The sequence below is a fragment of the Pinus tabuliformis genome, chromosome 9 (assembly GCF_031772625.1).
Source record: "Pinus tabuliformis cultivar Carrire ecotype Pingquan chromosome 9, CPIR1, whole genome shotgun sequence".
Classification (NCBI taxonomy): domain Eukaryota; kingdom Viridiplantae; phylum Streptophyta; class Pinopsida; order Pinales; family Pinaceae; genus Pinus; species Pinus tabuliformis.
This window is the reverse complement of record NC_142307.1, coordinates 1,653,550,183-1,653,566,696: the sequence shown is the minus strand read 5'-3', so window position 1 is coordinate 1,653,566,696 and position 16,514 is coordinate 1,653,550,183. Positions and strand designations below refer to the sequence as shown.

At 36.6% G+C, this 16,514-nt stretch overlaps 1 protein-coding gene and 1 pseudogene across 1 annotated transcript; both read left to right on the top strand.

Annotated features, from left to right (window-relative positions):
* The first annotated feature begins 1,259 nt into the window (after positions 1 to 1,259).
* On the top strand, positions 1,260 to 1,931 carry LOC149155199 (uncharacterized; annotated as a pseudogene).
* An 11,106-nt stretch (positions 1,932 to 13,037) lies between these two features.
* Positions 13,038 to 14,382, top strand: LOC149155198 (cytochrome P450 94B1-like). The gene is made up of 2 exons (XM_089444352.1): positions 13,038 to 13,310; positions 13,597 to 14,382. The coding sequence occupies exons 1-2, from the start codon at positions 13,038 to 13,040 to the stop codon at positions 14,380 to 14,382; spliced, it is 1,059 nt and encodes a 352-aa protein (XP_089300478.1).
* Positions 14,383 to 16,514: the final 2,132 nt, after the last annotated feature.

Below are 16,514 nucleotides of genomic sequence, written 5' to 3'. Positions count from 1 at the left end.
GAATTTTTAGTGGGTGAATTAGAACCACCTAAAACACCTTCTCTATGGCTCAGAGAAAAAAATATCCTTGGAAAATCTCGAGGACATCATTTGAGAGTTGCTTTCTTTTAAACTAGAGCCTAATCCCTCACATAGTGATTGGCCCTTGAATAGTAATTGGAAATTTGAATTAGAAACGTGAAAAGACCTTTGTTGGAAACAAACAGTTAAATGTCATCAACTAATTCGAAAACATCCTGCTGATGGAAATCTCAATAGAACATGAAATCTAAAGTCATCAACTATTTGAAAACATCCTACTGATGGAAATATCAATAGAACATGAAATCTAAAGTCTACTTCTGTGGTCATCTATCTTCAATCCCTTTCATCTAGTTTGACATGAGGTTGGTATATTGGCTTAATCCTGCAATTGCTTGCAATATTAGTCACTACTTCTTTTATAATTGTGCCCTCTCTTTTTGCGTTTGAGAGCTAGACATAGAATCTTTTGGTATGACATGAGGTAGGTATATTGGTTTACTCCTGAAATTGCTTGCAATATTAGTCACTGCTTCTTTTATAATTGCAGCCTCTATTTTTTAGTTTGAGAGCTAGACATAGAATCTTCAATGCTAGAAATAAGTTGCACCAAAATAAACATCTAAGAATTCTTGGTATTCACCCATCTGAGTCAAAGGTTAAAAATTAGGGAACATGATGGAGTAAAGGTGCTCAGCTCCATTGGCATAATCAAATGGGATAGTACTGTGTCCTTCATTCTAATATGCCTTCTACAATCAGATTAGATTTCAATCTTCAAGCAAATTTCATATGGCTATCTGATGTTTCCGGAAAACAACAAAAGAAAAATGTCTCAACATAGTCCTTGATGATGCTTGTACAGTGAGTTGTGGCTTCTATTTACAATACATGCATAAATTTACCACTGTGTGGATCCCATATGATGCATTACTTCCAACTCCATGAAAGGCCTCAATCTCTAACGAAATACCTCTATCTATGTGCAAAAATAACACCTCTAGATCATTATTAATATCAACCAATTGTCTTGTCTTAGACACTTTTTTTATTGCTGACCTTCCCTTCCAAAATGACAGAAGGAAAATGGAAAATGTTGTTGAAGCCACCACTACAACACATAAGGTACTGCACCTGCGGAAGTCGAAGAGAAAAATATACTTCAAATTTTAGTCTACTTATAGATGTAATATTACTTTGTACTCTATTTTATTCAACTACTAGTTGGTCAGATGTTAATGGTAATTTTGGAAAAAAATCTGTTCACAGATCTTCATACAGATAACAGTGACAAGTTTAGCATAAATGAGTTGCGGTCTACCCTTGTTCAAATGGGAGTCGATATGGGTGTTCCTCCGTTCAAAGTTACCCCTGAAGGTGATTCTCTTCTCACAAACATGAAGCATAGGGTGGAAGGGACCAAAGAATTAGCGATTCTCTTCTCACAAACATGAAGCATAGGGTGGAAGGGACCAAAGAGTTAGCGCAGGCTCAGTTTGCTCAATTACTCCAAGGTGTCTTGCAAGATCTGCCTGATTCGTGGCTTTAAAGCCCATTGTTATCCAAGATATGAAGGTCTTCAATGGATTACAACTAAGAAAGTCTCAATGGCTTGCAACCGAGAAAGTTTCTGGCAGATAAAAAACTTTTAGAGGAAGTGAAAGATCTTATGTTCCAGCAGTTGGATATGAATAAAGATGGTAAAGTTAGCAAATCAGAGCTGCAGTCATTTAGAAGCCAATGAAACAGTTGAGTTGCTCTATGATCAGATCTTTCCGAGTGTCGATGGAGACCATAACGGCCAGCTAGAACATAATGTGTTTCAGGCACTTGTTAAGGGTATAGTGAAGACACTCGCGGAGTAACTTACTGCAAATCCCATATTTCGAGATCTAGAGGCCGCTGATTAGAAATTTTCTTAGATAATGCAATCTCTTGTTTTGGATTCTTTTTTCAATCAGCCCAGCGTTAAGATTATTTATAGTTATTTTTAAGTATCTTTTTTCAATGAGCCCGGTGTTAAGATTATTTATAGTTATTTTTACATTTGATTCAACATAGATGCCATCTGTGGAAAAATTTAGAATTGAACATGTCAACATGACCCGACTTGATCATACCGAGTAAAATTTGTATCGCGCCACTTAAATTGGTATTATTTTCAATTGTGGATTTTATTTTATTTTATATTGTCTTCAGTTGACCTCGGCAGGGACTTGCTGCTTAGCATCCCTTCCTGTTTACGTTAGGAATTGCTCTATTTTGTATTTTTTTAAATTAGAAATGGCTTATTTTGTATTTTTTAAATTAGAAATTGCGGAAGGGGACCAGGTCTTACTTGGATTTAAGGATTTATTGAGATTGTGGCATTGTTTTGTGTTTTGTGATATGGTTGACATTGTGAAATTACCATATATTTATTTATGGGATTGCTATTTGAAGTTTGTAGTTTGTGTGGTTAAGAGATATGTACTTTGTGTGGTTAAGAGTTCTGTGATAGTATTTGGCTTATTTTTTTCATGTAAATTTTTTAATAGAAAATATAGTTTTGTATTTTATTGGTGGTTGTTATTCATATATATATATATATATATATATATTAATTTTTTATATTTAAAAATAGATTGAAAAAAATAACATTATTATTTGGATGATTGAGAGGTGGGGCGTTTTTGAAATGATTGGAATTATTGTTAATATAGATCTATTTTAATCATGGATCTATTAAGATTTAAAAGAGATGAGATCGTATTATATGCAAATCTTTTTTTAAAATGCAAAATATGAAAAAAAAATATATGTGGTAATAGATTTAATCTTTCTTTAGTGGTTGATAAATCTAGGATTAAGATGCATTTATAGCGGTTTTCTATTTTTCTATATAGACCAAGTGTAATTTTTCATTGTTTAAATTGTATTCTTGAATAATTTATTATTATTATTATTAAAAATTGAATGAGTTACACATTTTTCTACTAGCTAAATAGTTTTACCTTTAATTACTTTTTCCTTTTTAGCATTTAAATATTTTACTAAGGCCAATATTAACACACATTTTCTCTCTATATATATTATTCATAACAATATTTATAAGAAAAATAGATTTTTTTTTCTTAATTTTAATTATATCATTTAATATAGATATCCAAATACTTTATTTATAATTCCAATAATGAAAGTGAAATATTTTTATCACATATTTTCATATTGGATTGTAATACTAACAACTAAATGAACATAATTAGAATGTGGTTATTAATGTTTGTTAATGCTTCCAATTAAATGTAAGAAATTATGTATAATCATTTATGTGGATACAACTTTTTTATTTAAAGCACCTTTTTAGGGAGATTACAATGGATGTAATTACACAATACCCTCATATTGGGTAGTAGAATGAGCCTCTGGGCCCACTGATCTAGATTTTCATTTGGAATAAATGGAGTGCACCATCTTAATTTTTTGCTGCGGTTTCAAAAACATTAATTTAGAATAAGCTTCTTTTAATATTTTTAGAAGTATAAAAAATTTAAATAATATAATAATAAGTAAATAATTAATTTTTAAATTGAAATATAAATATAAATTTGATTTTTTTATAAATCATTTAATAAGTAATGGAAATTGAAAATGTGTTAATTTTTTGTTCAAATACCTCCACATTGTATATTGTGCTACACACAAAGAGGAGTCAAAGGTGGAACAAACACCCTCTATTCAAATACCACATTAGGTCACTGAAGCCCCTCCTACGTAGAGGGTTTGCAAGGGAGCTTTCTACCCCTACATAGGGGCTTCACGGTAGCGCCCCCCAAAAAATTATGGCAAATTCTTACTTTAAATTTTTGCAAGGGAGCTTTCTACCCTTATATAGGGGTTTCATTGTAGTGCTCCCAAAAAATTATGGCAAATTTTTATGGCTATTTTTTATATCTTTCTGAATATAGTTTTTATTTTTAGTGGTTTTGCAATACATAGTAATTTAGCCCATGGTTTTGCAGTTTTTATTTAGAAAATATAGTTCTATTGTAATCTAGGTTAAATGGATTGGTAGTTATGGATGTCATATAATAATAATAATAATAATAATAATAATAATAATCATCTAATTTTAAGGTCATAACCAAGGGAGAAACCAAATTGGTGTATGAGAGCCTCTTGATTGTGGGACAAAGGACCCATCTCTCCATTGTGTTTTGATTGCAAAAGTGTATGAAGGTTTATATACTCTACCTTCCACTAGATTTGAACTTGTGATAATAAATACATTGAAAAATATTTCTAGTCTAACTTTTTGAGGGTAAAATATTTGTGTTAATGTGTGTGTTCACCATTTCATCTTTTTTGTTTGATTAAGAATATATTTGCAATAATTAACTAAGTACAGTTAGAACCTACATTTAGTATCAGAGCGCATTTATCCCAAACTCTCTACCAAGAGTGGCCTTGGTATATCACTAACAATGGATTCACTATTTATTGCTTGACTATGAGATGTGGTTTTAGATATGAGAATAGAACCAATAGAGTATGGGTCAAGAGATCAATTCCCACGGGAAACAAGTGTATGTGAGCTAGTCCTCTGGGTCCTATTCAGAAGTTATAGAACAATCCTTTCTATCAAAATAAAAATACTCAATGACCATTTTGTCTATGAAAAAATTTCCAATAATGCTTCACATGGCCCCACATGGAGGTTGGCGACTTTGGTTTGGAAAATCCTTGGAGAATGGCCAAGCGAAGTGTAATAATCTCAAATTTCAAGACTCAATTCCATCCATGGTTGTCAAGCATTGACTAAGCACTACATCATTTGATAAAAAATAAACATCGAGGGATTTGACCTAGGAGGCTACAATCCCACGTAGGAACCATACACCATCATCTCACATATCACACACACAAAATACATGTATTAAACTCATCCCCAACAACATTGGATCGAATCTTGATTGATGACATATATAGGTTGCTTTGCTTCCATTTCTCAAACCCTACGTCAACCAAGATGCCTATGAACACAATTTTCATTTTGAGACATGCACTTTTCAAGGAGACAACACTGTGGTAGGATTTGTCGGTAAGGACACCAAGTAGGCGGGTAGTCATCATTGCCACATGAGGGTGGAAAATTAGAAGAATGCTCAAATTTTGTTGAAATCGTGGTAGATCCTATTGACCTATGTGATATACCTCGTGTCAAATTATGTATATTGAGCTCCTATTTAAATGGGAATCGAGTAATTGAAATTACTATGTACAAGATGTTCAAAGTTGTTCTGAATTGAAAAAAAAAATGATGGGAATTTTGGAACACATGTCATAGATGTTCCAATGACTATATTAGAATATCCTTTGTTCCAAATGAGAGATATAAAGGAATATACTTGCCTATCCAAGTAGTGAAAATGTTCAATCTAGGGCTATCATGTTGAGTTTTAGGCATTAGTGGTTTGTGCCCTTAGCATATGTGGGGCACCTTCAATGGTCTTTATGATGTATGTGGATTGTGTTGTAATTTGGCATGATAGGTGAAGTGCATTCAATAGTTTCTTTGGAAACGTAATTCAGTATGGTTGAAATCCTCATGAGATTGTTGAAATCCTCATGAGATTGTTGGCAGGATTAGATCTAAATACGGAAATGAACAGTTGGGGCATAGATAAATGATCTCAAAATATACTATCGAGACCCATTGTGATGGTGACGGTAAGGGATGTGCTAAAGTAGTGGTGAGAGAATTATAAAAGGAAATTAAATAATTATGGGAATGGAATTAAATATTTGTAATTATGCATAAATGGGCATACAACTGTAATATTTGATTAGGCATGTGTGTCCCTAATAATCTATCGATATAATATATATATAGATGCAGGTGAAAAGGAAGGACATGTAAGATTCTCAAACACCATAGATATAAAAATTAAGGGCACTAGGACCTGGAGATGAGAGGTGTTTGATATTCTCTTTAGATTAGCAAAATTTTATCAAGGGCAACCTTAAGTCACATTTAAAGGGGGAAGGTTAGATTAAACTTGACATGGCAAAAGAGTCAAATTTGTTACATAGATAATGATGGATTTGAGAAAATAGTTTTGGATGTCTGTGATTTCATGACCATGCTTTGCATGTAATGAAGCCTTTAAAATTCTTGGGGGTACTCCATTGAAATAGGCCAAGGAGGTGAGTATAGAAGGATAATATGACTAACTTGTCCAGGTTTTGCTAAGGGACAAATAGATTTGTTAGCTATTTTTTCCCTATTGGTGTTTTCCATGCTGCTAATTAAAATTTGTATTTCTTCAATTTTCCTTCTTCATTAAGCTTCCAATAGATTTAATTTATCTATTTGTGTTTCTTTTGATTTTGATGTAAAACATATCGACACAAAGACAACATTCCTAAATGGCGATATAGAAGAAGAAAACAATATGAGGCATCCAGAAAGATTTGGGGTGAAGGAAGTGAAAGAAATGATATTCCGGTTAAAAAATTCTCTATATGGGTTAAATAAACCACCAAGGACGTGGTATCAAAAACTCAATACTTATATATTAGGTCTTGTTTTCACAAGGAAAAACGTGAATCACTGTGTATTTCAATCTATTTGGTGATCATGTTATATAATTGGTATTATATGTGGATGATATGTTGTTAATTGGAAATGATAGGGAAATCATCCACGAAGTAGAAAATTAGTTCTACTCTAAATTTAACAACAAGGATCTTGGTGGTTGAAATTTCTTTTTGGAGATGGAAATTTGAAGTGATTGGAAAAATAAGAAGATTGAGTTAAATGAGAGGAAATAGTTTGAGAACATATTGCAAAAGTTTAATATCTAGGAATAAAAACGAGTAAATGTACCCATTATTATAGGTGTGAAGTTATTTTCAAAACAATGTCTGAAGATACATCAAGAGGAAGACGACATATTCCCTATTCTATATGCTAGTGTAGTTGGAAGTTTGATGTATAAAATGGATTGTACTAGAACAAACATATCACATGTGGTGGGACTATTGAGCATGTATATTTCAAAAGTGGGGATGGAACATTGGACAACAATAAAGAGCATTTTTAGGTATTTGTGGCACCACTTGTTATGGATTGTGCTACCATAGAAGACAAAGATTTGATATAGTGCTCAATATGCATGGCCTTTGATGATGTAGATTGGGTTAGAGATAGAGATAAAAAAATATATATAAGTGGGTATGTGCTTAACATATTTGGAGGAGAAATATGTTGGATGAAAAAAATATTGTCTGTAGTGTCACTCCTAATTACAAATTTTGATCTAGGATTTCTAAGCAATGAGACTAAATATTGACAATAGAATATGTCACATACATATAAAAAAGAGTGTAAAGGAAATAATAATATGAAAAGATCTTAATTTCTTTTATTGAAAGGTGAAAATATCAAAAGCTACATCATGAGAAAATTCATGGCTTTTACATAGTTGAAAGCTCCTATTTATATTATTTATGAGTGTCTTTTCACTTAAGAATGATATACTTGCAATATTTATTGTAATATTAAATACCATAGGTGAATATTACGTGTGGATACCATGGGTTAATTCCATGGTGAATGCGATGGATGAATACAAGGAGAAATTACCACGCATGAATACTATGGTTTGTCAAAACCATGGGCTTTTAACTAACGAATGGAAAAAATACAAGATTAATCATATTGATGTCACAAAAAAGTGGATGATTGCCAATTTCCACTCAAATAATATTACAAGAGCTAAAAATTAGTTGAAGTATCTCATAGTTGTCAGATCTAATAAAAGTTAAAGATTAACCATGTTGATTCAACGAAAATGGTGGATAGCCACCAATTTCAACTACGATAATTCCTCCCACCGTTACGCATAAATGGTCCCCATTATGTCAAGTTCCTTCATCAAATGGATAGAATTTTGTTGAATTTGATTCATGGTGAGCCGCTTTCCTTGATGAAGAAGATTTCCCACTTTGACAACCTATTGAATTTGTATGTTCCATTGGTAGATATCTTTCACCCTGGAATCCATGATTTGATCCACTATAGCATGAACCCTGTGTGGAACATAGTGGTCACGATGTTCATGCCTTTAATTAGAATTATATTTTTGCAAAACCTCATGAGCTAGTTATTTTAGGAGTTGGATTCGTTCAACACTATTCATTGTTTGATCTACAATGAACCAAGAATGGGAGGACTATTTTGGTGAAGATTCATTCAAGAGAGTGATATATATAGGAGTAGTGAGTTTGACCTCTAAATAATTGTAAAAATATTTTTAGAGATCTTTGTTAAAGACATGCTAATAATATGGAAGGTTTTCATCCCATGTATGTGGATGTGTTGACCTAGATGTGTAAAGGAACCTTTGTAAGTAAGGTGTATAGACTCTTCTACAAATTTTTCCACATGTTTATGTTCCATAGAGGGAAATTATGCTAAAGTTTTGGTGGTCATAGTGACCTTTTGTTTCACTTGAACCATGAAGAGGAAAAATTTGAATGTATGTGACATTACCTTTCAGAAAGTTTTTGCTGAGATCAATGAAATAGAAGTAGTTACCATAGGTTCCCTATAGGGCTAACACCATAATGTAATATGGACATCACATTGATGGATCTTGTAGATAGCATGGTTTTTCAACATATATGATTTTACGAGATGAAGATCACAAAATTCTAATAGGGAAATATCACACAATACCTCATTTTTGAAGTCCTTGATGCTATAGGACATGCAACATTGCTTGTTGACATTGATGTCTCGTTCATGGCTTAACCAACCAATGGTGTGTTGTTGGAGGAGTAGAATTGTTGAAAACTTCAATCAGTTAATGACCTTGGTTGAGATCATGTTCTTCTAGCTACCACTATCAACAATAAAATGTAATGGGGTCCCAATAACTGACATCTGCAAATGAAAGAGGCACACTATCTCCTTTGACTACTTTGAGTCCTTTAGTTGGTTGTTCATCATCTCTATGGTAGCACTACATTTTTCATCAGTAATCAACTTTCCTTTATCATGTTTTGAATTAGAATCAGAGCCAACATCCATTTCCTTTTATTTAAGCTCAACAAATAATAATTGTTTCAAGTGACGTCCATCAATCGTGTGCTAGGGGACTTTATTGAACTCCTACCACTTTCCAATATATTTATTTGAATTCCCATTACCCTTAAGTTCCTATAACTTAGGTTAGTTATCTTGAGGTTGTCTCTCCTTGATTTTTCTCTTTTTCTATGAGTTAGGGCCTCCTTTTAGACGCTTATATTGAGTTGATTTGCAAACCTAAACTCGCTCTTATTCCTTTGCTTCAATGTTTTCTCTAGTTTTACAACCTATCTATAAGTACCTTTTAATGAGGATATATCTAGGAAATTGATCTCCATTTGGATATACCTGTTTAGGTCACTAAAATACGTCAAAATCAGGAGCCTCTTCGAGACTTTGATACCAATGTTTGAGCACAAGGTATAGAAAATATTAGTGTACTCTAACATTGTCTAGTATCACTCTTGTCACAAAGTTGTCCATCTCATGTATTATTCATCATATTTTTCTCTAGGGTATAATTCCTCCTCGAGGGAATCAACGAAAGTAACCTAAGAAAGGCCTCCATTAAATGTGCTAGACTCGTCTTTGTTGTGCCTCTTCTAATATCCTTACCACTAATATTTGACATGAAGAAAGGATTTGAGTAGCACAAATGTGATCTTTTCATTGTTAGAAGTTTTTTGGAAAAACTAATAGGGCTCTAATAGATTTAACCATTATTTTGAGGCATCTACATGTTTTTAGCCTTTGAATAATGGGATACCAAAGTTAAGTTATACCTTGAAGGGTGTCACATCTCCAAAATTTTTGTTCATTAAAGGTGCCTTGGTTGCTACTAACAGTCACAGAAGGGTTTGGGTGAATTTGTGTCTCATCTCATTGCTCTATTGCGTGAGTGAATCCTCGAGAAATAACATGATAGGATTTCCTACTCCATCATCACTCGTTTCCTTTAGCATGGGAGGTCACTTGCGTTGATGAGCGTGGTTGTCCTTAAGGGAAATTAGTTTGAGATTAAAGTCTTCGTACCTTGACCTCGACAATGAGATGCGTTGAAAAACCATAAGGAGTAGAATGCTCTTATACCACTAATTTGGGTTGTATGAGGAATGAGATGAAATATTGACAATATAATAGGTCTGAAGCATATATAAAACAATGTAAAGGAAATAATAATATGAAAAAAGCCCACTTCTCTTATTAAATGGTGCAAATGTTAGAAAACGACATAATGAGAAACTTAATGGCTTTTACAAAGGTGGAAGCTTGTAGTTATGTTATATCAGGGTGCTTTTTCACTTAAGAGTTATGTAGTTGCATTATATGTTTTAATATTAAATACCCTGGTGAATGCCATGGGTGAATACCATGGTTTGTCAGACCCATTATGTGTGAATGGAAAAATATAAGGTTAATCACATTGATTCGATGGAAACCATGGATAACATCCAATTTCCAATCACATCAGAAGTTGAATAGATGGGAGCCACTCATGCAAGCAAGGGTGTTGTATGGTTACAAATATTATGTTTAAATATTGGGTTGATATAATGAGGTGTGTGGACAGATTGTGATAGTCATAGTGCAATTTTCATAGAAAATAACCCAACATATCATTATAAGACAAAGCATATTAATGTTTGATATCACTTTATGAGAGATATAATTGAAGGAAAAAAGGTGTTATTGGTAAAGGCAAACAATTTGAAGAATGTTTCAGATTCATTGGCAAAATTTGTTAGCACTCAAAAAGTCTCCTGATGTAGAAAAAGAATGAGAATTACTAGCCTTGATTGTTTATCATGTACTTCTATGACCTTCTCTATGCAAAACGTGAGAGAATGTTTAATATGTGTTATACACTACCTCCATGCATTGTACCTTGTATTGCGTTGAACATGGGGCCATAGGGGGGTGTCAAGGGTACCAAAAACCCCCTACTTTGTGGTGTTTGAGGAAGGCGAGAGTCTCCTACATAGGAGTTTGGGAAACACCCTAAAAAAACATGGGCAGTTTTTGTTAGGTTTTCCATTACACTATAACCCGCAGGCATTAGTAAAGTTCTAAACCATTGTCATTACCTTTTTAAGAGGTCTCTGGGTCGATCCCATACTGGCAGTTAGTCCACTTGATCGATTCCCAATGAGGTGACTGTGAAAATCCAACACCCCCCTCAAACGCAAATCAGATCGGTCCTGGGCCAAGGCTCTCATACCATGTTAGGTTTTCCATTACACCAAAGCTCGTAAGCATTAGTAAACTTTTTACCAATCATCATTACCTTTTTAGGTGATTTGAGAGTGGATCCCAAAATGGCCGTTAGTCGTCCAAAGTGATTGTGAAAATCTAATATTTTTTTTGGGTGTTTTTTTACAATTTCCGTGGCGTCTTCTTCGCTTTAAATAATTTGTGGTTTATTTTTTTATATTAAAAATATACTTACAACCGTTAGCTATATAAAATTAACATGATTTTAAGTTTAAAATTTGTAACATATACGCTATTTTATTAAAACCTTTGTTGAAAAAAGTTAAAAAAAGAAAAGGCACAGTTAAAAATAACTTAATAAAGTCTGCCAAACACATTCAGCGAAGCTGTAAAATCCTTCAAAATCACCCATGCATCCAAGGGAAAAAGGCCTCATGCTTGAGGCATATCCCTGGCCGTTGGTTTGCAGAAAAGAATCATGGTCATATTAAGATTCCGCAATGAATCCATCTCCGTAGAGAAAGGAGCTAGTTTGGCCGGAAGTGAGATTTTCATGGGGAGTGATGTCGGCAAGAGGGAAGGGTTGCCAACAGGGCCGAATAAAAGACCATCACTAATCTGGAGAGGAATTTGACGCCAAATTGGCCCGTCAAATAGGTTAAAAATTCAGAAAAGCTGTCAACATTCTATCTTAATCAAAACAGGACCGGATTGCCAAAACCGTCAAATTTGACAGGCGGTTAAGTTATAAAATTCGAGGACCATTTTGGAAGCAAAATGGATACTTCCAAAATGGATATGATGGTGCCCATTACCATAATCACGTGAGAAGCGATTGTCAGCGTTTAGTAAGGAGCTAGTTTGGTGGGAAGTGAAAGAAGGAAAGATTGCCATTTACTAACAGGGCCGGATTGGAATCATCACCATACTTGGAGGAAATTGGATATGACGGTGACCCATTACCCTTGAATATGACGGTGACGTGGGAACGCAAATGACGGTGCCGATTAACATTCACAGGAAATTGGAAAGGACGGCGGTGAGGGAATTGGATACGAACGTGCCTATCAATTGGCTGCAAAACGCACGTGTAATTCATGGTTTAATGGCCTGCATAATGGGAACCGCGTAGTCTAACGACACGGAGGGGTTGCCTGGAAAGTTAGGGGAAAATTACGGAAATTTCAATTATATTTAGAGAAAATTTGGTAAAGCTTTTTGTAAATCTAAGTTATAATTGTCACTTCAAAATTTTAGGTGTTTTAGGTGTTTTTGATGGTGTTGAATCCATTTCCACCATCAAAAACACCATTCAAACACTGCCTCTACAAAAAAAAAAAAAATTTTTTTGCCCTGCTTCCTGTCACTCTTTCTTAACATGGTGGGAGTGCCCTGCACGTTTATGGGGCCAGTGTATTTATATGTGTTCTCTGTAAAATTTTAGTCTGTATTTGCAACCAAAGAGCAGACATGAAGGAATTTTGCCCTTTACTCTATGTGCAAATCCAAGTTCTAGCAGTTGCTGTGGGGCTGTTGCTTTATGGGCTTTCTGTATGTAGGAGAGAATTTTTATGCAGCCTGAGTTTGATGAAGGTTTATGGACCCCAGCGATATCCGATCGTGGGTTCGCTGTTTTCCTTCTCGAAAAATGGCAAGAGGAACATAGAATGGTACGCCCAGATGCTGGCCAATTCCCCCACGCAGACCATTGTGGTAGAACGACTGACATAGAATGGTACGCCCAGATGCTGGCCAATTCCCCTACGCAGACCATTCTCGTAGAACGACTGGGTGGCTGATTTCTTTCTGGAAAAATGGCAAGAGGCACATAGAATGGTACGCCCAGATGCTGGCCAATTCCCCCACGCAGACCATTGTGGTAGAACCACAGGGTGGAATTAAGACGGTGGTGACCGTCAATCCTGAAAATGTTGAGCACATTCTAAAGACGCTGTTCGAAAATTATCCCAAGGGCGAGCCTTTCACTGCCATTCTCCAAGATCGGGTAAGGGTAAGGGGAAGGGGAAGTTTAATGAGTATTTTCAATGTGATAATTTATTTAACTCAAAGTTTGTTGAAAAGCTGGGAGTATTTATTGTGAAGATTCACAGAAAAAGGTCGAATATAGCAAGTAGAAGCTGGGAGAATTTGTTGTGAAACTTCACAAAAAAAAGACCTAATACATCAAGAAGATAAAGAAACAATCTATCTCATAAGCTATGTTTAGCTTGAGATAAAAAAACAATCTGTTTCATAAGCTATGTTTAGCCTGTATGAAATTAATGGAAAAGACGACTCATAGACTTCTTCCGATTCTACACAATGCAAGCGCGAGTGACGCGTCACTTCCGGTGTCAGAACCAGCACGGACCTTCGACACAGCTGCGAAGCTGAGCTCCGAGAGGTCGTCCGCGCCGATCCAGATTCTCTGGAATGTCAAGAAGATGCTTAACATCGCATCGGAGAAATGGCTTTCTGAGGCTATTCAAGTCTTGCACGAGTTCGCCATGGGCATCATCAGGAGTCGGAGAATTGAGATTTGCCGCAACAGTGACATAGCGAGTTATTCAGAGAAGCAAGAGTGCGAGAAAGATCTGCTTTCAAGATTCATGTCACTCATAAACGGCAACGATCTGGACAGCGTCAAGGAGGGCTTATTTTCAGACGAATTTCTCCGAGACATGATCATTAGTTTTATCTTGGCGAGCAGGGACAGCACATCCGCAGCATTAACGTTGTTCTTCTGGCTCTTGTCTTCTCATCAACATATAAAGGAAGAGATATACAAAGAAATAACAGATCTCATCGCTGCAAGAATATCAGAAGATGGAGAAAATATTAAACCATCTGCATTCCTTGTATTTTGGTACGAGGAGCTGCAGAGACTGAATTATCTGCATGGTGAAATTTGCGAATCCATGATGCTTTACTCGCCGGTGCCCCTCGATTCCAAGCACGCGCTGCACGACGACATCTTGCTAGATGGGACTTTTGTGCGAAAAGGCACCCAGGTGACTTACCACCCCTACGCCATGTGTAAGGCCTTCGTATCTGCGGTGCGGTTGGGCGCCGGGTGACCACGCGCACGCGCCCGGTGGGCGTGCGATAGGTGTGTGACGGGCGTGCGATGTGCGATGGGCATGCGAAGTGCGACGGGCGGGCGCGACATAACCAACGTGCAGAGGAAAAGCGACGAACAATACAACGGAAGCTGAACGATATACGACACTTAGTGAAAAATGCGTGGAAGGCAAGGGAGTTTATACCTTGGCTTGAAGAGCCTTGCACGATGGCAAGGCCGACCACATAATGTGCGCACTTGGGGGTGCGTTATAGCATGTTTGGGGGTCGGCTGGAGGGCCACCACCCATAGTATCATGCGTATATATTACCATAGCGCAGGTTCATTTGGAGCATCAATCAACTCGCACTCAAGAGCTCGCACTTCTAAGGAGGAGTAGGGGTAAAGTGCGCATTCCTCTTGTGGATGCGCATAACTCATGCGCAGTTTCTAGTGCGCAGGTTGGGTTGTGGTAAAGGCCGGTTGTAGAGTGGATGAGGTGCACCCAAGGGCTGTGCTAAAGTGCAGATTGTGCCGGGTTTTGGTAGAGTGTCTCGGTGACTCGTGTGAGCACCCATTGTCGTGCAAGACATGCACATACACTTTGTAAAGGCTGGTTGCATGTTTTGTAAAAGAAGCTAAGTATTGGGTTGGAGTTTGCCAAGCATTACTTGTATTGTATTATTGAAGAAAGACATGTTATAATATATTGTCGGGCAGACTTCTTCGGCAGTTTCCCCTCCCCTTTATACTTGTTGCAATTGTTGATGTTCTTGTTGTAATTTCTATGGATAATGAATGAGTATGGGCTTCATTAAGTATAAAGGATAATTGTATATTTACTTGGTTGCAAAACATAAGCTAAGTAATGTTAATATGAAAGTAGGCGTAGTCCACGAATGTTAGTATTGGTGAAAAGAAAGCGTTCGGTGGTGCCGCACCTCGCTATAAGCGGTTAAAAGACTACCACAGGTGTAAGGGCGTGACAGTTGGTATCAGAGCAAGGTTTGCTCGTGGAAGGTTTGAAGCTTGTGAACAGGTTCAGGTGTTGAAGCATTAAAGCCGGTATACACTTGACAGGTGAGGACAAGACTTCGGTTTGAAGCCATTGAGCAAGGTTGCTCGTGACAATGGAAAGGGTGCTTGCAGGTGAAAGAAACAGTTTCACACAAGTGGAACAAGGGTTGGTTCAGGTTGCAAGTGACTTGGTGAATATGGAGAAGGCTAAAAAGACAGTAATAGTAGATGATCCTACGGAAGGTGAATCTAGCCATAGTGCGGTTGAAGCTCTCCAGTACGAACTGTTGTAACATATGAGTCGATAGAGTTCTAAGTGGGTTGTGATGAAGGCTAAGAACATGAAGATTCGGGAAAGTTGTTCAGAACTAAGAAGGGAACATGAAGAAATTAGAAGCCAATGCAGAAGTACGAAAGATGTTGAACTCAAGGAACTTGATGAAGAGATCCAACGAAGCGGTCTTGATCTTCAAGAGCTCTTTGATGAAAGAGCCCGATTGAGGAAGGAAAGTGCCAGGGTGGAAGCCAAAATCAAGCAAATTGAGGAAGAAATAAAGAAGAAGCTTCTTCGTAAGAAGGTTGTTGTGATTGAGCAGGAAGAACTCAACTACATTGACAGGTTGGGAACTCACTACCGAGAGCATCCAGAGGACATTTGGAAGTTTAGTTCTATGAACTTGGTCAGTGGACACTTGGTTGGTGCACTTGAGCAAGATGCGATGAAGGGCAAGCTTGAAGGGAGTCAAGCTAGACCAGGATCGAGTTGCTTAGAGGAGCCAAGCAAGGAGGTGAAGTACCTTAGGAGGAATGTCAAGGTGGAGCATGAGCCAATTGACACTTCTGAGGCCGAATTCTTGAAGAAGGTTGCTGAAGTAAGGCGCAAGACAAAGCCAACAGAGGGAGGTGATTCCTTGAAGATAAGTTTTGTGCAGGTGACCGTGAAGGGCAAGAGATTTGCAGCTTTGGTGGATACGGGGGCTACTCATAGCTTCTTAAGCAGGAAGGCAGCAAAGTCTTTTGGGAAGAGAGCAAAGATGGAGAGGTAATGTAGTGCTTTCAAAGCAGTCAACTCTACCATTAGAGTTGTTGATGGGGTGTTGAAGGACACTCAGGTGAAAGTGGGATCGTGGT

Bases quoted from the DNA above. Each gene is read 5' to 3' on its own strand.
- LOC149155198 (XM_089444352.1), top strand. From the start codon at position 13,038: ATGGTACGCCCAGATGCTGGCCAATTCCCCTACGCAGACCATTCTCGT. The intron at 13,311-13,596 runs GTAAGGGTAAGG...TTAATGGAAAAG, and splicing joins CTGCCATTCTCCAAGATCGG to ACGACTCATAGACTTCTTCC.